The following is a 27,572-nucleotide window of genomic DNA, read 5'->3' as shown; positions in this document are numbered from 1 at the left end:
GGCAGTGCGTTGCCATATTTCTAACTGCCCTTTTGGATAATTGTTTTATTTGATCATGTGTAGGTCTTTGACGAAAGGGCTGCCAACTTTGAGAACCACGCCAATAAACTTGGCACCACAGCAGAGAAGGCTGCTGCTGTCGGTACTGCCAACAAGAGCACAGTGGAGGGAATCCAGGCTGCCGTCAAGTCGACAAGAGATTTAACGCCACAAGTATGTCACAGTTTTGTGTTTATATGGTTTCCGTTTGTGTCTGCCCTCCACTCCGCATCACAAAAAACAGAGCTGAGAGTGTTTCTTCCTTCTCAAGCCAAGTCTTGAGCAGTTGCCAATGGACTGACAATTAATATTTGTAAAAAAAATTTCAGGTGGTATCTGCTGCTCGTATTCTGCTGAGAAACCCTGGCAACCAAGCAGCATATGAACATTTTGAAACCATGAAGAATCAGTGGATTGATAATGTGGAAAAAATGACAGGTAAGGTGCTGTAAAGATGCTGTAAATTCCATGATTGCTATTTTGTACCTCGTAGCATAATTCCCTATATTAACACGTTATGGACGTTTAGGTTTGGTGGACGAGGCCATCGACACCAAATCTCTGCTCGATGCCTCAGAGGAGGCCATCAAGAAGGACCTGGAGAAGTGCCGTTTGGCCATGGCCAACCACCAGCCTCAGATGCTGGTCGCTGGGGCTACCAGCATCGCCCGCAGAGCCAACCGTATCCTCCTGGTGGCGAAGCGAGAGGTGGAGAACTCTGAGGATCCTAAATTCAGGGAGGTGGTGAAGGCTGCATCTGATGAACTGAGCCAGACAATTTCTCCCATGGTGATGGACGCTAAGGCAGTGGCTGGAAATATCCAGGATCCAAGTATGCTGATATTGCTCACAGACATTGAGATTTTTATTTTATATGTATGTGGAACATTCTGATTAGTTTTAATGTGTTTGTTTTGATTACCAGGTCTTCAGAAGGGCTTTCTGGACTCAGGTTATAAGATTCTTGGTGCTGTAGCTAAGGTCAGGGAGGCCTTCCAGCCACAAGAGCCAGACTTCCCACCACCTCCTCCTGAACTGGATCAGCTTAATGTAAGTCCTCAGATTTTTTTTTTTTGATAGTGGAGACAGAGAAGAAACAGCTAGAATCGAACCAGGGCTGTTGCAGTACATGAAACTTGAAAGTGTGGACAAAAAATTGTTGTTTTTTGTAGGAATGACTTGTGTATTTAAACTGCCAAATCATAATTCTACATAATACATAATTACTTTGACTTGTCCTTGTAGCTTAACGATGAGGCAGCACCACCCAAGCCTCCTCTTCCAGAGGGTGAGGTTCCTCCCCCCAGGCCTCCCCCTCCAGAGGAGAAAGATGAGGAGTTCCCTGAGCAGAAGGCCGGTGATATGGTGAACGAGCCCATGATGGTAGCTGCCAGGCAGCTCCACGATGAGGCCCGCAAATGGTCCAGCAAAGTAAGTCAGCACAGTAGTGGTCTTTTACTTTGAAGCCTTGTGCTACGGTATTGATTATCTTCCTGTTGTACCTCGTAGGGAAATGACATCATTGGCGCTGCCAAACGAATGGCCTTGCTCATGGCCGAGATGTCACGTCTGGTGCGTGGAGGCAGCGGAAACAAGCGCGCCCTCATCCAGTGCGCCAAGGACATCGCTAAGGCTTCCGATGAAGTCACACGGCTGGCTAAGGAGGTGGCCAAGCAGTGTACTGACAAGCGTATCCGGACCAACCTGCTCCAGGTGAGTTCAGTCGTCTTTGTCAGAAAGTTGAACAATGGCTTTTCACTGTGGAAAGACTATACTTGTTTTGGTATCAATTTACTTTCCCTCAGCTAACTCTATGACCTCGTTTCAGGTGTGTGAACGCATTCCCACCATCAGCACTCAGCTCAAAATCCTGTCCACAGTCAAGGCCACCATGTTGGGTCGTACCAACATCAGCGAAGAGGAGTCAGAGCAGGTAAGCAGAGTGTTTTTTTTTAAGGATGTGTCAGATCACAAGGTTCCTATTATATCCCTAAAACAGCCTTTTAAAAAGGATCATTCCTGTCTCCCTCATCACTGAATCTCTCTTCATTCCTTCTCCACCAGGCTACTGAGATGTTGGTCCACAATGCTCAGAACCTGATGCAGTCTGTGAAGGAGACAGTCAGGGAGGCCGAGGCAGCTTCCATTAAGATCCGGACAGATGCAGGTTTCACCCTCCACTGGGTCAGGAAGACCCCCTGGTACCAGTAAGAGAAGAGCCACTGTTCCTCTGCCTCATGCTGGTTCTGTCCAGCTGTCCAGGAGGACACTGAATGGACAGATTTATACTTTTTCGGAGCTATGATATCAGTGCCCTTCACCCTAATATGGGCAAAGTTTCTCTGTTAGTCCCATGTCCTGTCTGTAACAGTTGCTGTTCTAGTAGAATGTAAACAATGGGACTATCAGTACGAGTTATGGGTTAGATTCTTACTGGGAACGTATTTTTTTCTAAAGTGTGTAAAAAATGTGTTTTAAAGCTTATTTTGACAAATCCCAGGAATATATATATTTTTGATTAGAGGTTGGATTTCATATAATGTAAGGTTGATTGTTTTTGGTCTCTTCTAGACACAAACCACAGTAAGTTAAATTTAAATGAGATTTTCTCAAGAGACATTTTTTATATCTTTGTACTGATAATTTTATTATCATTATCATTCATTCACCTTTGCTAGAAAAAGCACATTATCTTTAGCAGTTGTTACAAGTACAGTATAGGCCTATGCCTAGCACACACTAAATATATTAAGTGGTATTATGTCTGTTTACACTATTCTTTATTATCACAAGTGAAAGAGAAACACTGTTCCTTATTTTACATTTTATAATGCAATTGTAATAATGTTTTTTTTCTTCAAAGTTCTGCCAAAGACAGTCTGCCATGATCTTTGAAAGGGCTAGTTATTTAGATGGGCTAATTCAAGAAACTAAAATTTCTAAAGCAAGTAAAGATGGACACTGCTTGTAAGCTTGTATTCAATACATTCTACATATGTTTTGTTTCACATGTTGCATTGAGATTACATGTAATAAACAGGCTTGTGCAGGCGCTTAGTTCGCTTATGCTTCGGGCCGGCTCTACCAACAGGAATAGATGTCACTTTATCTTCATATCACAAAATGCATTCATAATTTCACAGGGCACAAAACTTGGTAAGATGGTGTGTTGTTGTTATAGGAAGAAACTTCAATATAGTGTGAAAAAGAGAGGATGGAGAGATTGTAGCCTACAGGGAGCCTGGAGCCTGCCCCAGGGCGACAGAGTGGGTACACCTGGACAGGTTACCAGTGTATCTCTGTGCTGCCACACACACACACACACACACACACACACGCAGACAGCCTCACATCCACAGGCAGCTTTTAGAGGGGGTTATATCCAGATTAAAAACACGTGTGGAGATGGAACAACTCGAGCACTGTTCGGTCTGTGGTCCGTCCGGAGATGGAGGGGGCTGATGGTGATGGTGGTTGCGTGGTGCTGAATATTTTAGGTTTTTCAGTCTGCTACATAAATTAAACAGGCGTAACAAGGCTAGACTTTCTCTTCAGGCGATGATGGACATTTTCTCGTTTTAACACCATATGGAAGTTTCTCAACAAAGCAGCTCATCATGGTTTAACGAGAAAAATTTGTGTTAATGAAATACGTTATTTTTGTGACATAATGAGAGAGTTTTGTGATATAAGAAAAAAATAGAACAAAGTGATGTGTTATAACAGGAAACATTTCTTGTAAAAATGGAATAAATTGTTAATAACAGGAAAATATCTTTATTGTTATAACGTGAAAAGGATCTTAAATGAGAGAAGTTTCTCGTTATAACGACAAAATATTTAACAAAACTTTTTTTGATATTTTTTGCTCATGGTTGCAACAATACACTGCTGCCATATGCTTCTTCCTTCTCAGTCAACAAACAGATCTCAACAAAATATTTGAGTTTTTGTTATTTTTAACTTCTGAAACAAATTGATTCAATAAAGGATGTACAACTACATTCACATTTGCTTTCAAACCACAATCTTTGCCACGGCACTCCTGATCAGTTTGTCTTTAATTGTCTTTTTCTTACTGAAATGTTATTTGCAAATAATATAGGATATATATATATATATATATATATAATTATTCCTTGCAATGTGCTATTTTCTATACAAATTGTTGCTCTCTTTAAACATTTAAAATGGCAATAATCTGGTGTGGGGTATGAATTTATTGTCTGGGACTTTTTCAAACAAAATCTGGATGTGACTAGTTTTTCTGCCACTGTTAATGAGGAGGTTACGGATGAGGATGTAGGATCGTGTCTACTAATGATTTTAAGTGAGTTGTTTGGATGCGTGTGTGTGTATGTATATCTGTGTGTGTGCACGTGGCCATGCATGTGTACGTGCATGTGTGTGAGACATGTTACATCTCAAGGACAAATGGTTTCCCAGGTTACTTGGACATAAAGGACATCAGGAAAGGCTGTAATGGAAGACATTCTGCAAGCTAGATCTGGATTTAATCAAGGATCCAACAGTGGAAACTCATTGTTTAGACTTTGAGAGGCCACATCCATCCCTTTTCTAAGCTTGCAAATAAATTCATCATCAATAATGGGAGAGTCTATATTCATTTATTAATTTTCAATTAATTATGGCAGTTTATTGAACATCTATACAAATCAATTTTCTAATTTATAATAGTGCTATGTACTATTGATACAAATATTTGTATTTAATATCTAATATAATATTTTCTAATCAGATTTTTCATTTTGAATATTGGTGATCTTGTATGTGCCTATCTTATTTAAAATCTTAATCTGCAAAAGAAATTGTAACTAATAGTAAAAGTACTATATTTTCCTCTAAAGAATGAAGTAGTACAAAATGTACAAGCTTCTTAAATCTGTACCAAAAATACACTTGAGTAAACTTAGTTACCTTCCACCACTATGTGAACTGTATCAGTGTCACTGATCTACATTCATATCTGCGCTCAGTTATATTTGGAACTAGGGACTGATACGTCATCAGGAAAAGCTTCATATGCAGGTCAACACAGCCCATCACTAGTATTGAAACTTTTCAGCAGCAGGAGTGTCAGAGATGTTAAAGAGCAGATCATGATAGATATTAAATCCTCAACAATTAATTTTATAGGTTTGGGGGCATGGCTTAATTATTATGATAACATTCAAAGAGTAAAATTAATATAATATGAAGTTAGGTTGGCAAATTTTGACACTTGCTAGTTGTATCATTTGTACAACGTATCATGGTCATCACCGGGACATTCCTTAATCTTTGATTTTGAATAAAAGTCCTGTGATCTCAATTCTCATAATGCCATTTTCTTGTGCGATTTCATGCTGTCAAGGTGTCCCTATTTTGGCAATTTATTTAGGAATATGCACCATGTATAATCTGACACAGGGTCCACTTCATGATAGGTCATAGTGAAGGAGATGATGATGTGCTTTAGTGGTGAATATTCGCCAAACTACTTTGCAATCTATTGAATTGCTCTAAAGCAATCTACAAACAATGACCATGGGGCCCTCTAAGACCTGGTAACTCTGGGGCCGGGTATATAATAATTTATCCTTGAGGGTGTCTGATGCATAAAGTGAACTAAAGTGTGTCTTTAGTCCAAGAGGATGGATTAGTAGCCTATAAAACATCGTGTTAAAATTCTGTGTTTATATACATTTATAAACTGTGCAGCATACCACATTAAATAGGACCATGCTTTGCCTCTTGTTAAAAAATGGGCAAACTGTGAAGTTGAACTTTTATCTATGTGGAACAGGTGAAACAGCACCGCGATAAAATCAGATTTATCATCTCTTTCTCCTCTGTATATGAGTCAAATGGACATTGCCTCGGCCAGGAGGTTACTAGCTGAGTGTGAACCTTCCCCGGACATAATCATTAATTTTCTTTCTAGGTTGCATACTGTTAACCAGTTCCTCCATCATCATCATCACCATCATCATCATCTGTGTGGAAGGAAGCCGCAGCCTCTCACTACTCTTTCCCCGGCAGTCAGCAGCGGTTTCCCAGCCTCCTCAGCGTCAACACGCCCGTTGCTGGTTTTCAAAAACACATATGTCTGACGAAGAGCCAAACATGTCGACGGGTAGGAAGACAACGTTAAGGTAATAACCCGACAGTGTTGGTTTGTTATGTGCTGGCGTGATGCTCTGTGTAGTTAGCTGCTGTTGCTAGCTGTGAATTCATACAAAGGTCTCCGGTGTTGGTGTCAACTGCTGCAGGAGGTGCAGGACGATAAAGGCGCTAAACAGTGTGAACCTTTGAATCGACTCTAATGTGCAGGTAAAGCTGCTGTTAGCATTTTGACACAGGCTGATGGCTTAAAACGGTGCTAACAACAGCTAGCAGGAGAGGGTGGGTTTATCACATCATCACATGACTGGGAGGCAAGAATTGTCCATTTATCCATTCTATATTAATCATTTAAAAAAATATAAATAAGGTAAGATGACAGCTTGTGTGTAAAATGATGTCGCTGGAAAAAGGTTTAGTTTTTAATAGCTAAATAGATTTGACAGGCGCGAGACAAACTTAGCTAGGAAGTTCAAAAATCACTGCTCTTTGACAAATGTAAATAGGCTGATAATTGGAGGGGTCATGCACGTGAAGGCTTGCATTTTAATTAAACGATTAACATGTAAATACATGTTCACTGGGGTCTGTGAAATATCATGCAGCTAATGTAAAATGTATTATATGTCTTGCAATGTAAACATCAGCCCAGCGTTTAAATATCATGTCAGTTTTCGTGTTGGTATCTGTAATAGAGCAATGACATTTAAAGGGCTGGCAGGCAGCTGGAGTCTTGTTGATATTGGAGGAAGAAAAAAAAAAAACACAGCTACATTTTGCATAATGTGAACAGTGTGGCGTTCACTTGCCATGAGGAAAACTTTCTTTTCAACGTAATTGTCAATTTTGTAGCCCTGACAGTGAGTTAAAGTTTAAAGGCTCAGGAAGTTTTTTACAGACTTGAATTGCTCTTGACAAATGTCATTCTCTGCATCTTTACACCCAATTTAACACGGTTGAAAATAAAAAACAGAACTAAAGAAAGAAGGGGACGAATAAATTAAATAAAAAAGTTAAAATGGGTCAAAGTTAACACTTGAAAGTGTCAGTAGAGTGATAGTTATAGTGCTATCACATAAATCATAAAAGCATTGGCTGCAAGCTTTGTGACACTATCATGTCTTTCTGAGACACAATAAGACAGACAAGAATTTTAGCTCAGTTCTCAGGAAGCCAGTGTAGGGAGTCTAGTGAGTGAGAGTATTATGGTCCCACAGCCTTTGACCTTGTAACATACTGTATTCATGCTTTTAATCTTTGTAGCAAGTAAGAAATGGCAAAGATGCTTGTGAATGGGCGATATGTCATTCTATCAACAAATCTATGCAATAAAGTTGATGGTCTGTGCACACCTGGGCAATTCACATATTTTATTGATCTTTTTTTTAAAAAAGTCAAAATGAAGTAAATACAGTCCTTGCAGCAAGGGACATTAAAAGTGACCCAATACAGTAATTATGTCATGCATGAAAGCAAAGAACTGGAAGTCAGAAAACCTTTAGTTAAAACTGCAGATTGCCTAGGCAGCAAGGCAAAGCAAAACACCAACATGGCTGCAAGGAACCTGTAGGAAGATTTAGTCCATTTGGATAACCAGAGTCATTTTGGAAACAAGTGCTGTGGATAGATGAAGTTAAAACTGAACTCTTGGGTTTAAACTTGACCTTTTTAAAATTACCGCAAGGTATAACCTAAAAGGACCACGTTCCTCTGTTCTGTCTCTGAAGAGTGAATTCTTCACACAAAATAGATGTGATGAAATCTTTTCATTTAATTATTTCTTATACTCGAAAGAAAAATCTGCTCTCCAAGTACAAACGTGTCTTCACACCCATAATATTGAAAACGTATGGGGATTTAAACTTTGTATTATTTGCAATTTGGATTTTATTGGAATGTGAATAAATGTGAATTTATTGCATATTTCAGATGTAAAAGAGCAGTAAAATCTAAGTTATTCATGTTTTCCACTGCTGTTAAAAGTTGGTATAAGCATGACTTGACAGTATTTTCTAATATGATCAGTTGACAAAATATGTGATTTTAATTTATTAGTTTTCTATGTATAATATATGCAGTTGCAGTTCATGTGCAAATACGGCATGTGTAGAGCTTCTTTCCCATTGCTCTCAAACGCAGCATAGAAAGCTTTACAATATTTGGAACATGTGTAGCCAATCATAGACCTAGAAGTGACAAAGTCCCGCCCGCTTCCTCCAGCAACCAGTCAGTGTTGTCCAAAGTGCAGCCTCAGTTCCTGTAGTCAAAAGCACGTTGCTTTGACAGAGAGGAGGAAGCCTTTGGTCATTTAATCATCAGGTTAGGCTGCTCGGTTTTCTGACATCATGCCAACTGCAAGGTAAGAGCCAGATGTTGGCCACTGTTTCCACAGGGAACAATTCTGCTTTTAAGGTCGTCTTTTTCATTATGTACAGTTCTGTCAGTCTTTCAGTGGGTTGATGGGAAACACTGATGCCAGGCTTTTAGGGATGTATTAAATTGGGATGGCTCCAGTGACTCTGCATCTTCCTTGACATCTTTTCCATTATAGATGATGTAAAAGTTATTACTCATAGAGATCTGAACAAGAAAGTCACTGTGTGTGTGTCCTGTGTTTTCTGAAAGTTGGGTAACCTGTCATGAAGACTTGTCAGGAGTAGACTTTGACCACTATCATATCTTGCATATCTTTTCTGCTTGAATTGGTCATGGGGGGGGGGGGCTGCTTGTGTGTGAATGACACACAAGCAGCACATGCCTGTATATAAGATGTTCAGTAAATGGTAATCCAATGTGCTGAAGTGACTGCTTTTTCTTATTATTTCTAATCACTGCCACCAGTCATAACAATGCATTCATGAGTTTTGTCAGGAACTCATGTACATGTTCGTCGTTCGTGTTTTTGTTGCTTTACTTTCTCATGTGTTGAATCATATTTTGGTAAAAGAGCCATCGGTGAAACATGGGATCATCTCTCATCAAAGTCTCAGTGATTTAATCCAGCAAATCATAAACAGATGATTGTTTGTATCACAGCAGATCAATTGTTTCGTCTGGTGAGTGGGAGTCTGAATGATACAATATGTTTCTGTCTCCCCACAGTGAAAACACGCTTTTTGGGATGGGAAATCCTTTGCTCGACATTTCAGCTGTTGTGGACAAAGACTTCCTTGACAAGTAAGTCTAAGCAGGTCATTTATTCCTGCTGAGATCTTTGTATTTCTGTGTCTTATCTGACCAAACCACAGTCATGGTATTCATTTTTTTCTTATTCTTCCCTAAAAGGTTTGGACTGAAACCTAACGACCAGATCCTCGCCGAAGACAAACACAAAGCCTTGTGAGTCAGATCTCCACTGGAACACCACATGCTTCAGTAGTGTAACGCGAAGTGTTAAATTTACGTGGAACCAAATATGGGCTACACTGGTCATTTATACCCACTACTACCATCTTGACACAGTAAGCTGTGCTTAAAATAGCCAAGTCATAAATCAGACCTCTGTAACTGGGACCCCCAGAACTTGACAAGCCCACATATTTCCTTTTACTGAATTTGTGCCAAACTACACCAAGATATCTCTGGATTTACCACTGCTTTAGCAGATCCACAAAGATATTTTAACTGCATGCTACACTAGGTATTTAAATAACAATTATTAATTTACTCTAGGCTCAGGTTTTGCTAAGCATGCAGGTTCCTTTTCCAGACCCTCCCTCCCACCCTCCATCCCTCCTTCCCTCCCTCCTTCCCTCCTTCATATTTCAAGCAGATGCCAAACAGTAATACTATAGCCTTTCCTCGAAAACATGGTTGTGTGTAGCTGAACGTAGCGCCTCACTCTTAAAATGCACCTGAAGGTAAACAAAGACTGTAACCAACAAAAAGACTAACACTGAAACAGGACCAAGCCTTGATGACTGACTGACCTCACAACATCCTACTTCCTTTGTTTGATAGAGCGCAGATGGTGTCCTCTCAGGGAATTTGTCTGTGTTAATCTTAGCGCAAACATAAAAAGTACACCATCTGTAAGTAAGGTGAGGGTGTGAGGGAGGCGTTTTTGAGTTTTCTTTTGAAGTTTCATATTCAAAAGTAAATCAGATCTTCTAAATTTGGGGTACAATATGTAAATATTTGTTATATGCTTGCCTATTCTAAATGAGTGTGAGAATGTTTGAAAATCATGATATACTTTGATGGTAAAAAAAAAAAAAAAAAAAAAAAAAAAACAACTCTCTGGAGCTTGAAACTGCCATAGCTCCTGTACACAGCAACACATTGTTTTAACAGTAGCTAGTCTGAGCAGTTTAGAAATCCATGAATGTTATTTGGTACATCCCACACCAGACTGAAACTCTTTTTGAGATATCCACCCTATTATCTAGGGAGAAGCTTTTTCAACCAGCTGAGTGCAGTAGTTCATAATGAAATAGAAAAATATGCAAATGTATACCATACGCCAAAAGCGTTTCCGAAAAAATCCTGGGTTCAGCTTTTCACCAAAAACAAATAGTTTCTTGGTGTATGGCCCAAAGTTACACCAGATATCAATGAAATGTGAAGGGGTCCTGCTGAGTAGTCTGGCAGTTAAGTTATTGCTTAAAAGCTTTATCATGACATAACTGTCTCTGTGCTGACTCACTCATGACTCATCCAATTTGCTCATGATGGACCTTAACAGATACTACATGCATTATTCAATGGTGGATCCGTTGAGCACAAATGCTCTTTTACAGGGATTCATTGTTCCACGCTCACACATTTACACCTCAAAGCTGCCCAGTCCAACCAGTCATATCTGTTCGATGTATGATAACCATACTCGTATCTGATGGTCTCTGTGGGGGTTGGAGGTCACTTATGCAGTGGTGTTGAGGGAGGAGCAAGTGGTACTTTTTAGTTCTTCTAAACCAAAGTTCATCCTGCCGGTCTACAGATTGAGACCATGACCCTCTGGCCACGTCATGCAACTTTGAGTCAGTGGCAGCGGCCCAGTCCCCAGTCACTGCATCAACTGGGATTTACAATGGCATAACACCAGAATTGTTTTCTTTGTATGAAATTATTTCTTAAGCTACTGTAGAAAATAGTCATAACAGTAACAGATAGATAGATAGATAGATAGATAGATAGAGTCAAGTGTTCTTGTTCATAGCTATTGTAACTAATATTTCTTTATTGATTGAACTGTGAAATAAAATGTGTTATAGCTTTTAAATTCATTACATAACTTTGAAAGTCTTCAGATTTTCTTGAGAATATGCTCACTTAAAAGAAAAAATCTGACACGCTATCCGATGGTTTTCTGTCATTGCTCGTAGTTTGATGCAGATCAGGATGCAGGTTCAGATTAATCATTTTCTCTTATTGAAATGACTGTGTTAGAGAATTAAGCAGCCTCAGTGAAGGTTTGTGCTCTGATAAATGATTTTAGGAGCGTTCACGTCCATTGAACTATTTCCAGCCTGAGAAGGAATGAATTCAGTTGTGGTGCCTCGTGTATCGATTCTAAGGAAATCACAGTGCAGTAATTGTAAAATCGCAAAACGCACTCGAGTGATGCATAGAGACAGATCAGTGCATCAGATCGTCTGTACCTTACAATAGGCTACCTTGTCAGGTCTTGTTACTTGACAAAGGGACACATGTGACCTTGGGCGGCAGCAGCGGCACAAAGCAGCATCATCAGCAGTGTTGTTCTCCTCCAGCACAAAGGCAGCGGTGTTATCTTTAGCCCCGCAGACACCGTTCCCTCCACATTCTGCACAAGGTCAGGGCAGGATTAACATGCGGCTTTGGTGGTTAATTCCCAGCACAATGCATTTCAATGCATGTCCCCTCCAATACCACACACACACAGCAGCATACTCACCATCATGTCTATCAATTTACATCTAAATGTACATGTGTTTTTTTTTTTTTTTTATCTCATTATCTGTTGATATTATTATTGCAGTACAGTATGAAGATCTGTAGCTTTTCCATGCTGAGATACGAGCCGCAGAGTTCTTAATGATGTGTCAGTGACACCCCAAAAAATTTTTACGTGTAAAGTGAAAAGAGGTCATCCACAAGGTCACTGGGCCATGGATGAAGAAGAACTTGGCCGAAGTGCTGTGACAAATAACATCATCACTAAAAAGGCCACAGTAGACTTACAAGGCTAGTCAGCTAACACTATTGTTGTGCTTCTGAATCTACAGTGTGTGTAACATGATTCATTTCTTTCCCCCATCACCCTGGTGGGAGAGAGATCATTGGATGCAGTGCACTGTGGCCATGCCTTAATTCAATTATCTAGTCACAGCAGAGCCATATAATCCTGTTGTGGCTGAGAAATTGCCTGTTGTACAGTAGAAACCATCAACATCTCTGTTAGTACTGGCTGGGGACTTAATGTTTTTTTTTTTTCTTCAATAAGTCTCAGCTGCGACTTTTGATGCCTTTTCACTCGGCTTTAAACTAGAGCTGAAAGTGTTGATAAGTCGAACACAAAATGATGTCAGTGACGTCAGTTTAGCAGTTTTGATAATGAATTGTTTGTCATTTATTGAACAAAAGTGCCAAACATCCGCTGGTCACATGATTCTCAAAGATGAGGATTTGCTTCTTGCCGCTTTCTCATATCATTATAAATTGATTAATAAAGCCATTAATTGATCATCGAAAAATAATTAATAATAATAGTAACAATTACAATCGCTGGTTTTCTCACTAAATGATGATGGTAAATTGAATATCTTTGAGTTTTGTACCGTGGGTCAAACAAAACAAGAAGTTTAAAGACATCAACTGGGATTCTGTGAAATTGTGACAGATGTTTTTCAGCATTTCCTTACATTTTTAACTGAGTAAATAAACATGAGATTAATAGATAATTAAAACAATCATTTTTTGCTTTATTGATTAGGAAATTGAAGTAATAATCAAGAGATACAGCCATAGAGCTCAACTGTTGTTCAAAAACTAGTTAAAACATAACTGAGCCACTGCTTTGCACTGGGGGACATATTCTTTCATTATGATAGCTACACATGGGTATTGTAGTTTATTTTGGATCAATCCCACATACACATCCTGCTCCTGTTTGAGTCAAAACTGCAGTGCTCAGCTGTTTAAGGACGTTTCTGAGCCTTTTTAAAAAAGTGAATCAATACTGTAGATTTACATTATGGGTTGACCTCCTCAGCCAGGGTAGGGAAATCAGAAAGTGCTGAGAGACTAACACAAAGTTGATCTTGTTTTTTTGTTGACAATCAGACAGTTCTTCAGCCTTATCCTCTTGATGAAAACTAAGGCAGGATCTGCTCTGCTGAATAAACATAAACTTCCTGGGTGTCCTGGTTGCCTAGTGGTTCAGGCACATACCATATAACCGCAATGTCCCTGGTTCGTTTCCGGCCTCATATGTTTGTTGCATTTCATAACATTCTCTCTCTCTTTCTCTTTCTCTTTCTCTCTCTCCCTCCCCATGTATCAAGTATCCAATATAGGCTAAAATGCTACGTCCATCCAAATTCAGTTCATAAATCATGCAGTTTAATCTCACGCACTGCTAGAATCACATACCCATGACCTCATCACTCTTGTGTCCATATAAGGCTGCTGCTCCTCAATACTTGTATATTAGGCTATACAAAGTCTCCAGTGTAGAGGTTGGTGAGTCATGTTGCGTTAAAACACCTAGGTGTTGTACTGTAAGTGCTTTTATTTTGAATTTTATTATTATAACTATTACCTTTTGTTAAGTTGGTGAGCTGCAGTTGAAAGCGTTGTTTTCACAGGATGTTGGTTTTTTTCAGAGGAGGCCACAAATGTATCGAAATTAGTGTATGAGAGTGAACCAATTAACCAAAGCACTGTCTGTAACCTCCTTTTTGCTTGCTTAGACATGTAGTGTTGTAATATTGTCACTTTTTGTAGTCACTGCTGCCATCATGTGGCTTGAAATACTGAAGTGAAATAAGTCTGGATTGTGCAAGCTGGGGGATTTGTAATGACTTTTTTTTTTTAAGATTCAGGAGTACATATTGTCTTATTCCACATGATCAGACAAATAAGATCATGGTATATTCTATTTAAAGTTGTGGTACTCACCAGTATTTTCTCTTTTACTTTATTCTGTTGTATTTTTGATAATAGGCCTTTAAAACATATACGTTGTTAGCACTTGGTTGATATTTTATTTGGACTTTTTCGCTTTTCTCAGGAGTGAATTTCTCTGGTCAGTTTTGAGTAGCAGTAAAGGGAGTGTGTACCTTTCAGGGCCACCAGGGGGCAACAGTAGCCTGCTGTTTGTCTCTGAAGGAGTCTCCATAGGAAACAACATGTCAACATAATGAAAACACGCCTCTTTCTGCAGGAGATTATAATGTGGGCAAATAGACATTTTATTTCAGGATAACTAGGCATTACAGGTTTTTTTAGAATGCGCAGCATTTCATAATATCCCATCCACACAAACCCTCTTGGGTTTGCTAACCATATCATATTAGAGCAAATGATTATTAGTGTCAAATGAGTGAGTCATTGTTATTGTAAGTGTATTGTCACCTCTGAGGAGAGAAAAAAAAACATCAGCTGGCTCCTGAATATTACTCTCGTTCAAACATTTGTTTTATGACTCCCTCTGTCCAATGATAATTAATTGTTTACTTTCTCATCTCTGGATGATGGCGTGACTCTTTTCAGAGGTTGTTTGCTCACAGCAATTAAGTTCATCAGTGCTCATCCTCCTCCTCCTCCCTCTCCCTCTCTCTACCCCCCCCCCATCCCTCCCTCCTTTTCTCTCTTTCTCTGTGCTAAATGCAGATTAGCAGCGTCACAATCGCATCCAGAATGAGAGTAAACTCCTCATTATGCCGTGTGACCCTCTGCTGCATGAATAATTCAGGGCTGCAGCGTTAGTGGCTGGCTGTTATTAGCATTCCGGATGGCGAAGGAGAGAGAGAAAGAGGGAGAGAGAGAGAGAGAGAGGAGAGAGGAGAGAGAGGGTGGGAGGCTCATATCACTGACAGGGCTGACTCAGGGGGATCAGCGCTGGATTGAGACACACATCACACACACATCATCACACGACACAGGAGATCAGTGGAGGTGCCTCTCCACTCACACACCCTGCTGTCTGTGTACATCTTACACACCCCTGCTGCTGCCGTGCAGCTCAATCTGCTTACTGGGAGGAAAACAACAAAGGCCTCTCTCACTGAGTACATGCTAAACACTCTGGCTCCTGGGTGTGTGTGTGATAGATTCTGCTCTGTAAACACACTTGACTCTGCCCTTCTTTTTCTTATTTATTTTTATTATTTCTATGTTTTTAATATATAACGAAGTGAATCGTGAGTGCTAGAAACCCCCAGCAGAGCTATCCTGGTGTGTCAGGAGGAGAAACACTCCTCCCTGTGTGTGTGTGTGTGTGTGTGTGTGTGTGTGTGTGTGTGTGTGTGTGTGTGTGTGTGTGTGTGTGTGTGTGTGTCTGTGTCTGTGTGTCTGTGTGTCTGTGTGTGTGTCTGTGTGTGTGTGTGTGTGTGTGTGTGTGTTTGTGTTTGTGCCCACATGCAAGCATGTGTGCAGAAGCTGCATGTGCTTGCCATGGTGCCACTTCACTGGATGCACTCATGCTTGACTGAGTGTGTAGACACATTACTACCCCCCCCCCTTTTTTTTTTTTTTTTTTTTTTTTTTCCCAGCTCCCTTGTCTGTTGCTGAGGCTGAGAGCTGTACTACAGTACTTAAACTCACCTCCGACGGCCCGCTGGGGGTCAGAACAACCGGCTCCCACAGCCGCTGAGGGCAAAGGTCACGGGCCTGCATCCATCAGCCGACCTCTGAGCCAAAGAGAGAGAGCAGAGATTAATGGCACTCAACTGGTAATTGAGACATCAGAAACATGTTCAGCCGCCAACCGCGCTGCTGTTGATGTTTTATTGATACGCATGAATCCAACCATCTGGGGCGCTTGCATAAATCTGACATGCTCACCAGAGCTGTACTCAACTGTAAGAAATGTGGATCTAGACCTTTTGAATTATAAAACAAGAAAACTTTTCAAATCATTCAAAGGAAAAAAATAATAATATCTTGCTCTGCAGTTTTTTTTTTGTTTTTTTTGATGAAATAGGGGAACGTGCTGTGATGCAGGGTGATCGCTCTGCATTTAAAGCATACATGCTGCATCATGAGAGATGGCTGATGCAATCATAATTAAGGCTCGGCCTCGCTGGAGCTGCAAATGCCTCTCTCTTGTTGAAGGTGGCTGCCAGCAGGTGGTGCCAGAAGGAAACATCACAAGTCAAAGGGAGTGGAACAAACATAATCCACATCTCTGTGCATGTGGGCGTCCCCCCCCCCCTCCCCCCCTCCTTCCAACTCCCCCTTTTAAAGAGCATTTTATAATTAAAATGTGGGTGTCTCAGCCAGTACATACAGCATGTTCAGTTCAGAAAAGCATGCTCAGGGCTATTTTTAGTCGTTGTCCTTGTTCCCCAGCAGCCACACAGGAAAAGCCACTGATGGCATCAGCCCTTATACATGTAGGCTAGTTAGTACACTGTCTGTGCTGATCATTTCTCTACAACTAGCCTGTGCGGGGGTAGAGATGGGAGGCCTCGCTGGTGAGCAGCAACACTCCCCGTGTGTTTAAAGTTCACACTGGGCCATATGGTCCCCGCAGTAGGGGGTGTTGGTGGAATTATTCACACGGAGCGCTCTGAATCACCAAGATCCTGGTATCAACCTCCAAGATAAGGGGAATGTCTCAAAGGCTTTGTGCTCCGGCTTCAAATCTCAATCCTCAAGAGAACACCAGAAGCCCCATCCTTGCTTACACACTCCCTCTTCCCACTCTCTCCCCTCAATGTGTCCCTCTCTCTCTCTTTCATATCCTCACACACACACACACACACACACACACACACACATACACACTCTCACACTCCCTCTCTCACATGCACACAGTACAGTGTGACAAACAACGCCACCCTCTGCAGCGCGAAGCCAAAAACCTGTGACATTTTAGAGGAAATAATATGAACTCATCCTCCATGACCAGATTTTGCCCCCGCCGCCTAATCCTTGAGTGCAGCCTAATTAAGTACAAACAGCAGTCCACGGTTAATGCCAACAAATGGGCTGCTGCTGCTGCTGGATCGGCCGATTATTAAAGGGATGCACATTTGTTGTTTCTGCATTCTAATGCAATTACTCACCCATTATGACCATGTAATTGTGCAGTCATTAATTGTGCATCCAGTCTATAATGTAAAAAGGCTCACCCTAAAGAGTTGTGGCGGGGTTTTTTTTGGGGGGGGGGGGGGGGGGGTTACTGCCGCCGGGAACTTGAGGCAGGTTTCTTTCAGCTGAATAGGGATTTACCCAAATGGATTGAGATACCTGAACGATGGCATTATCGTAATGCTTTTGTGCAAATCAACATTCATCCCTTACTGTAGTCTATTAGAAGATGTCAGAGGACGGGAACAAGGCCTCGCTCGCTGTTTGAATCATGACTCATTTGTGTTCAGTACTTTTATGCGCCTCATTCTTTGCCATCTATTCCCATCCTGCCCTAATGTTCCACTGATAAGAATGTCCTATTCATTCTGTGTTCCTCACCGGTTGCTACAGAGAGAGAGAGAGAGAGAGAGAGAGAGAGACTCTACAGGCATTGAATGAAAAGCACATCTATTTCTGAGGGGGAGCACGAGCACGGTAGAAGATAATTATTGATTTGAAATAAGAAAAGATAAGACTCAACCTTGAGCAGCCCAGCGATAGCGTGCAGAACAGAATAATTAATGGGCCTGTCTTGTGTCGGGACAAGCTTTCACACTGAGACGAGCGTATTGATTTTAAACAGATAAACTGCGTAACCCTTTGTGAAGGGTTTGACAAACAATTTAATTGGGGGGAAAAACAACAATATTCCTCACCCTTTCCATCTCTCTTTCATCACGTCCCCGAGCTGTTTTTCCTCTGCCTGACCTATGGAAACAATTACTGTGCATCAGGACTTGTACTGCCTCCAGACTACCAAGGAAGGCTGGTGTAGGATGCACACACTGATTGGGGAATCTAATCAGCGGTGGAACCTGTCTCCACTCCAGATGCCTGTGTTGAAACTGGGATTACCGAAGCCTTTTAGCTGTATTGCCCCCTCTCTGCTTCTGTCAGAGAGAGAGAAAGATGGATCTGCCTGTTTAAATGTACCTGCCTGCTAGAGCTGAAGCGGAGATAATTTACTGTTCCCGTACAACCCTCCTCCTTCCTAATCCCCAAGGAGAGCAGCAAAGAAGCCCCAGTCCTCTCACTTCTTCCCTTACCCTCCCCTGATTAGTGATAGGGGCCGTTTGATCATGTTTCCCTGCCTGTCCTTGTGATTTGTAAGCTGTTTAAACGTGAACGAGGCAATTAAATAAGGACGAATGGCGCGTAGGAGAGTGGGTGCCGTGGTGATCATTAGCGATGAATTACCCTGGTGTGCACTCAAACACTTGGGAGGACTTTCAGGCGGACCACTCCTGAGGATCCAGATCCAATCTAGCCATTGATTAACAGAGACTTGTTCTTCCTGTGAAATCACTCGACGGGGATTTTAGGGCACTCATCCGGTCTTATCGAGATAGGCTAACATCAAAGGCGAATGAAGAGGGATTGGGTAAATGGGCTCGCCTTGCCCTCCATGTAAGAGACTTAGAGAAGCAAATCTTGAATTATTGCCTCATGTAAATAATCTACTTGGCTTGTTTTTTGGGGAGGTGAGAGAGGAACTCATGAGTCACTCGGGGCAGAGAACTCTCGTAGTACTTTGGAAGCTCTCATGTTTCTCTTGATGGGAATCAACGGTGGGGGCTCCATCTCCAGGAATGTAAACAACACGTTGTTCCTGACTTGTGTGATCTGCCCTAACAATTTGAATGTGTTAAGCCGGGGAGATATAGAGGTATTAGTTTTTGAGGAGGACTCTCATATCCTCTGAATACAAATATTGCATTCAGTAGCCTAATTCCCCTAATTTGAATATGATTTGATTTAAGCTGAATAAATAAGTGCCTCCATTAGTCTCAAATTGGAAGGTATGAAATTGAAAAATAACACAGTGCCTTTAGTTAAGAGTGGTATTTAACCAGAGTGTCAGGGGCAGTCTCTTGTAAAGCACATGTTATATAACGCAGACTATCCATACATTAGCGGAATGCATGGCATAGTTGGAATTGCTCTTCCACTGAACAACACCAGCGGGTTTTAAAAGCAGAGGTTACTGGCTGAGGACATTTTGTTCAAAACAATTTCTTTTTCTCTGCTCCCTCCCATCACTGAGTGAGCTTAGACTGCAGTAGATGGAAAGGGATTTTCTCTCCCTAAATGGCCAAGGGGGCCGTTTACGGTGTCACTACTATGGGATCACATGATGTTTGAGGGTGTAAAGGTCTCGAGGCAGCTGCTCCTTTTCGGATGGGATTTTCGAGGCGTCCAGGAGCAGGGCCCCATGCTGTCTGCAATGAAAGGTGGAGCAAATACTTCTAGGGAAGAAAAAAAAAAAAAAGCTGAAATCCTCAGTAGCTGTGTGTCTATTTGAAATGGGTTCTGGAGTCCCTCGGCTGCCTTCATGTTATAAACACCCACAGTGCTCAAATTCTTCCTTTGTCAAGGAGTCATAACAGGTGTCTCAGGAAGGAGTTTTTTCCCGGTTAGCATATTTTCCACTTGCATGGAAAGTTTTTTTTCTTTATTAGGAACATTCTGCCCTGGGTAGACCCCTTGCCTTGAGACATGATATGCAGACTTTCTTTGAAGCAGTAAAGGTTACTTTCACACTCGCTCAAAATTCGGCCATGCCTAGTTAAACCAGGTTGTGCTCAAGTATTAAACACCTCTGGCTGACATGTTGGTAAGCCATGATGCACTTTGCATACAGATTACTCTTGTCTGCAGCGAGTGTACATACAGCAGACGTTCAGTCTTAAAACTCAAGTATTCTAACCCTAAACATGCAACCTTTGACCTCCCCTGAAAATGTTTTTGTAATCCTAAAAAGGGAGTGCATTGGCACTGTGTAGCAGAGCCTTTACATAACCAGCGCCCCATGGGATTACACTCAAGCATTTTCTCAACAACCCCTCTTACTCAGTTAATTTAAGGGTGGAATTACACATAACGCCAGTAGGAATGGTATGGTGCACCTTGAACTATTTACCATGTCATTGGATTTTTTTTTCCCCCCCAGATGTAAACACACTTGCAAATGGACAGTCTTCAATTTAAAGCTGGGGAAAAAAAAAAAGCCAAGGACCTCCTAATGTGTCGAATCATCTTGACTGCAGTTAGGTCAATTTCCTTAGCAGAGTGGACACGTTTATATAGCCAGCCCCCTGGGAGACTGTTTGTGTGAACGACGTGGCGAATACACATTATTCATGTTCGCAGCTCCCCAGATAAAGACTCTATCTCACTGCATAGCCCAGCTTTGGATCACGTTACGCATATGCATTGAAGCTATTGATGTTTGAAATGGCAGTATGATGGGAAAATACAAAAATGATACAACTGCCTTCAGTATTTCACTGTAGACCCAAGAGTGTTCCTGTGGTTTCTGTTTGAAAACTCAGCAATTGTTTACTCCCCATTCCCCAGTGTCATGTCTGTTTTCTTGACTCACTGTGTTTAGTCTCTTACAGTCATTTCTAAACTTTGCTGTATGGTTGAGACATGAAACATTTAATAAAATATGGCCTTTCCCTAAACAAGTTATCTGGCTATGAGAAATATGAGTAAATTGTAAAACCTATTTCTCTAATTGCCCTGAAAACATCACTTATGAAATACAAAATAGTGGCCCATCTCTACAAAGTGAAAGATGAATAGTTTCTTTTATTTCACGCATCCCTTTGAGGAAGCAGTTCAGGTTCCTCAGAAATGACTTTCACTGCTCATCTTGCTTTAATATTGGATGGCTAACTACAACCATGTGTGGACAATGTTACTCTTTTGCTTTTATCAAGCTGACATTTAGACCCTAACTGCCTCTTTTCAACTCCTGCAACATTTGTGGTCAAGTATCCTATTTAACAAAATCCAGCATTTGCTTGCTGCTTTTATTGCTGCCTGTTTTCCTTCTCAAGCAGTTTATATAAACAACTTTTGCCTGGAATGTCACACTTGAAGGATAGTAAAAAAGAAAAAGAAAAAAAAAAAGAAGTATGTTGCTTTCAAGTTTATTATATTGCAGAGTTGGCATACTGCTGTCTTCTTTACAGGACAACCAGGGAGTCTCCAGGTTAAATAAAAATATTCTTAGTAGTTTGACTAATTTGAGAAGGTAGAAATAACATTTTGATTAGAAAAAATACATCCACATAGAGTAAGCTGTACCTCAACATTGTATCTTGTGATTGGGAGTACAGGAAATTACATAGCAAGTGAGCAGAGAAGTCTAAACAGTTAATTAAAACTAGTGCATAAATGGTTGAAATAGTTAAATTGTATGAAAGCATTGTTGTTGTTTTTTATAGGCTAATGAATTATTATGTAGCTGAGCTGTGGGGATAAACTAAACTAAAAAACAAAACATGTTTGTAATTGTAATGTAAGTCCATTACTGACTCTGTTTTTTGCTCTATTTTGGTCTTCACCAACTCCTGAGAGAAATATCTGCCTCTTAAGCTGGTGTTTAGCATGCTCCACTACGTTCACTAAGCTAACAGGTTGCTAGCTGTTCTGTGCTATGAAAATAGTTGTCCGAGGTTGATGAGAGCAGCAAGACTGAACTTAAAACAGTAGATTATGGACCTTAAAACCAAACTACAAGCTAAAAGGGACTAATTAGCTCTGCAGAGCTAAGAACTGCAGAGTCTGGTGATAGCTGTGGGCAACCTCTTTCAAACAGCACTTGAACCACTGAAAATATGTTAACATGCAAAGATTCTGTTGTTATACTAACATAATATTAGCATGTTGGGATGCGAAAGTTTATTATTTAAGTTTGGCATGCTAGCATGCTAGACTGGCATGCTAACTACATAACATAAGATGCTATGTTGGCATACTAAAATGTGTGTTTTGCCTCTCAGCAGGTTGTGATTCTAACATTAGTATTTTAGCATGCTGTGTTAGCTAGTTATTGTACTGTATGTTGTGTTTAGAGGAAATTATGACATGTCAACAGTGATAAAAAGGTCAATGAATCACCAAAGTCACTATAGGATCCATTCTATGTAGACCATAAATGTCTGTACCAAATTTCGATCCATCCACTTATTGTTGAGGTCTATCGCACCCTCTATTGTCTGCTCTACATCTATACCTGTGCAACCTCTTGTAATATATATATATAGTTATATATATATATATATAGTCTATAATATGGATAATTCGATTGTTTGAGGTGCTTATGAAATACAATTCCTCCTACACATGTTGTATTGTGACCGGTGTTAAGAAACCTGTTGTTTGCCCATGTTACAGCTGGTTGTATTTGGTGTTTACACAAAGCCTTTATCAGTCTGGTCAGATTCTCTCTTTGGTTTATCTGGAACATTATCTTTTGTTACAACTCTTGCCCTTGTCTTTATTTCAGGTTTGAAGAAATTGTCAAGAGGAACAAAGTTGAATACCATGCAGGTGGCTCAACCCAGAACTCAGTGAAAATTGCTCAGGTTAGTCTTCTCTGGCCCTCTGCAGTGTGCCTGAATGTGTTTTGAATATACAGTGGTATGCTTGTAACCTTAGATTTGTCAGCCTGGCAGCCCTGGGAATACAGAGCATAGCTGCACAGCAAGTTGACACATTACAGTTTTAGGTGTTGTGAATTCATCAGACCTGCCACGGAGAGAGAAAGGCGGGAAGGATTCATAATATTTGCAGTGTTATCTAGTTGGCCTAATTTCCTGAGACATATCAAACATCAATTAGAGAGAATTACAAGTAGATGCAATTAACATGTCACAACAAATTATATCAAACAAATGCTGATCTTCTCCCTCGCTATTAGACAGATTTGAGCATCCAAAAGAAATTGGTGATTGTCCAAATCTAAAATGGCAATCTGAATTTGAGAAGATTATTCACTAGATCTGTTTTTTTTTTTTTTAAGTGACTGCAGTAAGTCTGTGAATTTGACATGCAGTGATTAGCTGCTGATAAGGCTTTGGTCTGCTCACAATAAACAAAGAAAAGGCATCCAGCTGAAAAATAATTCTCTTCCAAGGAGAAATGAGTGCAGAAGCTAATTGAGAGGCTGATGTTTGTGAAAGCGCCGACTCCTTCTTGTGTGTGGGTTTTTGTTTGTACATGTCAGTGGAGTGTGTAGAGTTCGTATTTGTACACATGTGCTTGTGTTTGTGCGTGTATGCGTGTGTGTATTTAGCACAAGATTGATACAGAGAGAGAGGAAAAAGAAAGCAGGCAGGCCCTCAGGCTGCCACCATCTCCATGCTTTGGAGACAGTAAACATCCTTTAAAAAGAGACGCGGAGCTGTGCACCTCCATACAAACACTCTTTAATTATCAAGATCAGAGGCGTTTGCATAAACTTCAGTCACTCACAGACATTAACTGCCAACTGGATTTTTTTCTTCTTTTTAAATCTTCTGTGCTTGTTACACTCAGATTTTTAAAAAACCAGCGGCCTCACTTTTCAAGTTTGGTCATTACATTTTAAAATTTTCAACAGATTATTTCCCCCTGTCTTGTCATTATGCAAGCTAACGCCATGGGTTTAGCTTTGTCTGCCTCAGTTAAGACATAGACCTTGACAAGGATATTTCATGTTTTATTTAAGAAGACATTGAAGGAACTGCCCCAAGGTGCGTATCAACTCCCTTGTGAAATCAGATGGAGAAGGAGATTTTTATTGCTGGCCCTTCCTGGAAAAAGAGCCGTCATGGCCTCTGTGCCCCGTGAGAAGCATTCAGTCAACTAAATTGGTCTTATAATGGCATGGCAGACCCCAGTCAAATGTTATTCTACTCTGTTTATTTGGGTATTTACCCCCTTCAGAGGGGAGATGTCGAGCTGATTCTGAAATGCTCAAGATAACAAGAGTGTTTTCGTCCCACACCCAGAAGTCTCAGAAACAGTTTCTGTCAATATATACCTTGAAGCGCTGACTTTTCCACATTTCACTTTCAGGTGATGGTGTTCTTTTATGAAAAATGTATAATGCATAACCGGCTCCCAGATTATCACATTGTAGCACCTGCAATATGTGAAACTTCAAACCCTGCTGTATTGTGGAAGCTGAACCTTCAAACACGAATGATATGCACTGCAGCACTGAATCCACATCAAAGGGCCCAGTGACTAAATGAGATGCTCGATCCAGGGCAGGTTTGCTCAGGAGCACCATCGCCGCTGGAGGAGAGAGAAGTGTTCAGAGGCTTTGCACAGGAATCGCTGCACACGCTGGGAAAACCCAGGGTGTGGGAGGATCAATGCCTTTGCCAGTAGAACTCGTACTTTCCTCCAAAACCCAGCCGCTTCATCGGAGGCTGTAATAGGTTAAATACTGCCGCTTCATCCCAGTTAAGATTTCTGCACTATCAAGGAAAACCTAAACCTTGGCTTTAAGAAGATACAGAATCGATGGTAATTGGATTTAGTCAAATGAGAATTGACCAAGCTGAAGCTTAGATGGATAAGTATTGTTTTCCTCTAACCGCTGTCTCTGCCCTGCTCTTTGATCGAAATCATCCGTAGCAGTGTTTGCTAGCCGTTCATTGGTTGCACTCAGTGCTATCTTTAGCACTGGGACATTACTTTTTTCTTCTTTCTTTTTCATTTTCCATGTGTTATGGCTCCTGTCACTACTTATACATATTCAAAGCACACATCATGACAAACTAGAAGTCCCAAGGTAGATGTATCAACACATTTGTACTTCCTTAGCTGTGCACCACTACTCCTCTATAAGCTTTAGATCTTGTTTGGATCAAGTCAGTGAAGTTGCAAGCTTGTATGCAGAGCTCTCTGGCTCTGATTCTAAAGGAAAAAAAAAATGCAATGATAGAAGTAGGTTAGAGGTTGTTGTCTTTGCCCAGGCTCTAACAAACACCATGCCCTGAAGGGGCATCCGACATAAAGGCTCACCTAGTGGATGTTGCGGGGCTGTAAGGTAACAAAAACCAGCCCAGCGTTGCTTGCTCACATACAGCCTCACACATCAAAGGGTTTCTGCTCAGATAGGGTGCGGCGGGAAACCACAATCATATTTTTTTCAGTCATTTACAAAGTTGAAGGGGGAAAAAAAAACAAAAAAAAACTGTGGCCTCTCTGAGCATGTGATCCGGTATTTGGTACCACTGAGCACGCATGGTGTTTATCACAGGTGACAGAGTTGGTGGGGGGAGTCAGTTGACTGGAGGGCTGTATCAAGAAGCACAGTCAATTCATTTAGACAGAACATCAAAGTCCTCCAACAGCTCCTTGGGGCCCTGAGATTGAAGTCTGAGCAGAGACAGGTTCATAGGGAGTTATTGCTGCTGCCAAGGAAGTAGATCCTACTCTGAGTGCCTCGTGTAAACCGTGCATTCTCATTATGATCCTCACAAATCAACACCATTGACATATTTTATTTCTTTGCACTGTAAGCAGGCTTTGTACCCATTCACCAAAGGGAAAAATTGCTTTGTGTAAGTGCCCTAGCTGTGAATGTGTCACAAAAAGTTATGATTGAGTATGTTCCTTTTTCAGTATTTAGATTTTGTGTGATGTTTGCCGTCTACATCATCAATTCACTGTGATGTCTTAATTATTGTTTAGAAAGTAAAGGCTTTTGAAAAATCTGCCGTCTCTGTTATGGTTATGATGCCTGTTTAACATTTCCTCAGACTTGGTCAGTCGTGGAAGGGGTGAATGGGGCCCAGACTTGGATGTTGGCTCTGAACTCTTAATTGGAAACGCATGTGCACCACACTGTTGAAAGTTGTATTTAAAAAACAGAAAAATCCCACAGCACTACTTGACTTCGAAAAAGGTCCTCACCAGCTCATATTTTGTAGGGGAATACTTAAACTGGGTTTGATGTCTCATTGAAGGCATTGACTTATTTCTTGGGGTGAAAATATTCCATGACCTAATGTTTGGCTTTTACAGCTCGTTTTGTTAAATAAATAAAGAACAGCAGCTTGCCTCCATTTGAATGGGCTAAATGAAGAAATGCCTACGTCTGGTACCACTTAGAGCAAAGAGGACAGTTAAGGAGAAAGAGTGGAGCTTTTGTGTTCAAACTATGTGACTGAACTTTCAGGAGGATGTGCTTAGACGCTAAAAGAGGGCATTCACAATTTTACTGTTGCTTTCTGTTTTCGCTTACATTCTTGTCACACTTTATGATTTAGTGTTAAGACAAATATTCTTTTGTCTGTGAAGAGACCTGGAGGGCTTTTGACACATTTTGATGGCGGATCACTCCATAGCGCCTGGGATCTACATGAGAGCTTTGACTTTTCTGGTTTGGTTTTTTTGATCACATTGAGTGAGCTTGTAGTTGCATAGATCTTGGCGCAGCTGTGCCGAAATGAGCATGCTAATGACCGATTAAAACCTGAACCCTGGTGGGCCTTTGAGTTGCACGCTGCAGAAATCAACCCTCTCAAGTATGCGCCTGTTGTTAAAGCAAAAGCCTCTTGTTTGTTTTAAGACAGGTTAATTGCAGAACCACTGTTGGCACCCACTCTGAGCCGTTTTTATGGCACCAGGGTCTTGCCGTTTCCTCCCCATTACGAAGCAGTGGAAGGTCACAGTCTGTTAAGCTTCTTGCGAGAGATGCATGAAACCAAATGGATTTTTTTCTCTTTCTTTTTCGTTCCCATTTCCACTCATTCTAGACATTCCAGGTGTGCAAGTGTGCACTGGAGGGGGGTGGGGTGGGGTGGGTGGTGGTGGGGCGTGCGTTGTGGTGGGGGGGGGGCTGCCATTGTTTTCCTCGGCACAAGCAGCGGAAGCAAAAGAACGCCTCATTCGCTTTGATGAGTGATGTGTTCATGCGTGGGCTTCAATGTCACCCGCCATGAGGCAGCTGTGAAGTCGCAGCTCACGTCTGTGGTGCCATTTACTCAATGATGAAGTGGGGAGATCTCTGTTGGTTCCACATCCACCTCCCCTTTACACACACACGTACGTATACACACACTGTCTGAGCATGTGACCCCCACCACCCCCCCACCCCCCGCCCCCCGCCCACCTCAACTGTATTATGACTGTACGTCACAGCTAATACCAGCATGCACTAAATCTAAAGCTCTGTGATCACAGTGATAAAGGTTGACTGGGCGATTATGCAAGGTTTTCTCATCACAGGGATTTGTTAACAGCTGATAGCCCCCGCCGTGTGACGCCTTCTTTCTTGTGTTTCCTCGAATTTGACTTTCACTCGAAAATAATTTGTTTGATTTAATTTTCCCCTCAGA

General features: G+C 41.1%; 2 protein-coding genes across 6 annotated transcripts in view; both read left to right on the top strand.

Annotated features, from left to right (window-relative positions):
• Positions 1-4,047, top strand: part of LOC111219856 (vinculin) — a 28,401-nt gene extending 24,354 nt beyond the window's left edge. For both annotated transcript variants that reach the window (XM_022742691.1, XM_022742690.1), the window contains exons 14-21: positions 64-213; positions 369-477; positions 569-871; positions 965-1,089; positions 1,285-1,470; positions 1,549-1,752; positions 1,868-1,972; positions 2,104-4,047. In XM_022742691.1, coding sequence (XP_022598412.1) covers positions 64-213; positions 369-477; positions 569-871; positions 965-1,089; positions 1,285-1,470; positions 1,549-1,752; positions 1,868-1,972; positions 2,104-2,250 — 1,329 coding nt within the window. In that variant the 3' untranslated portion in view covers positions 2,251-4,047. The remainder of the gene's footprint in view (positions 1-63; positions 214-368; positions 478-568; positions 872-964; positions 1,090-1,284; positions 1,471-1,548; positions 1,753-1,867; positions 1,973-2,103) is intronic.
• A 2,009-nt stretch (positions 4,048-6,056) lies between these two features.
• Positions 6,057-27,572, top strand: part of LOC111220207 (adenosine kinase-like) — a 108,648-nt gene continuing 87,132 nt past the window's right edge. For 2 of the 4 annotated variants that reach the window (XM_022743215.1, XM_022743213.1), the window contains exons 1-4: positions 6,057-6,194; positions 9,265-9,339; positions 9,448-9,501; positions 22,742-22,820. In XM_022743215.1, the coding sequence (XP_022598936.1) occupies positions 6,145-6,194; positions 9,265-9,339; positions 9,448-9,501; positions 22,742-22,820 (258 nt within the window). In that variant the 5' untranslated portion in view covers positions 6,057-6,144. Of the gene's footprint in view, positions 6,195-6,297; positions 6,373-8,439; positions 8,522-9,264; positions 9,340-9,447; positions 9,502-22,741; positions 22,821-27,572 lie in introns of those variants that run through there. The other 2 variants (XM_022743216.1, XM_022743214.1) reach the window with 2 other exon arrangements.

This window comes from Seriola dumerili, unplaced genomic scaffold, assembly GCF_002260705.1.
Source record: "Seriola dumerili isolate Sdu_G_001 unplaced genomic scaffold, Sdu_1.0 BDQW01000068.1, whole genome shotgun sequence".
NCBI classification, from domain to species: Eukaryota; Metazoa; Chordata; class Actinopteri; order Carangiformes; family Carangidae; genus Seriola; species Seriola dumerili.
Note: the sequence above shows the minus strand (reverse complement) of the source record. Positions and strands in the feature narration are given on the sequence as shown.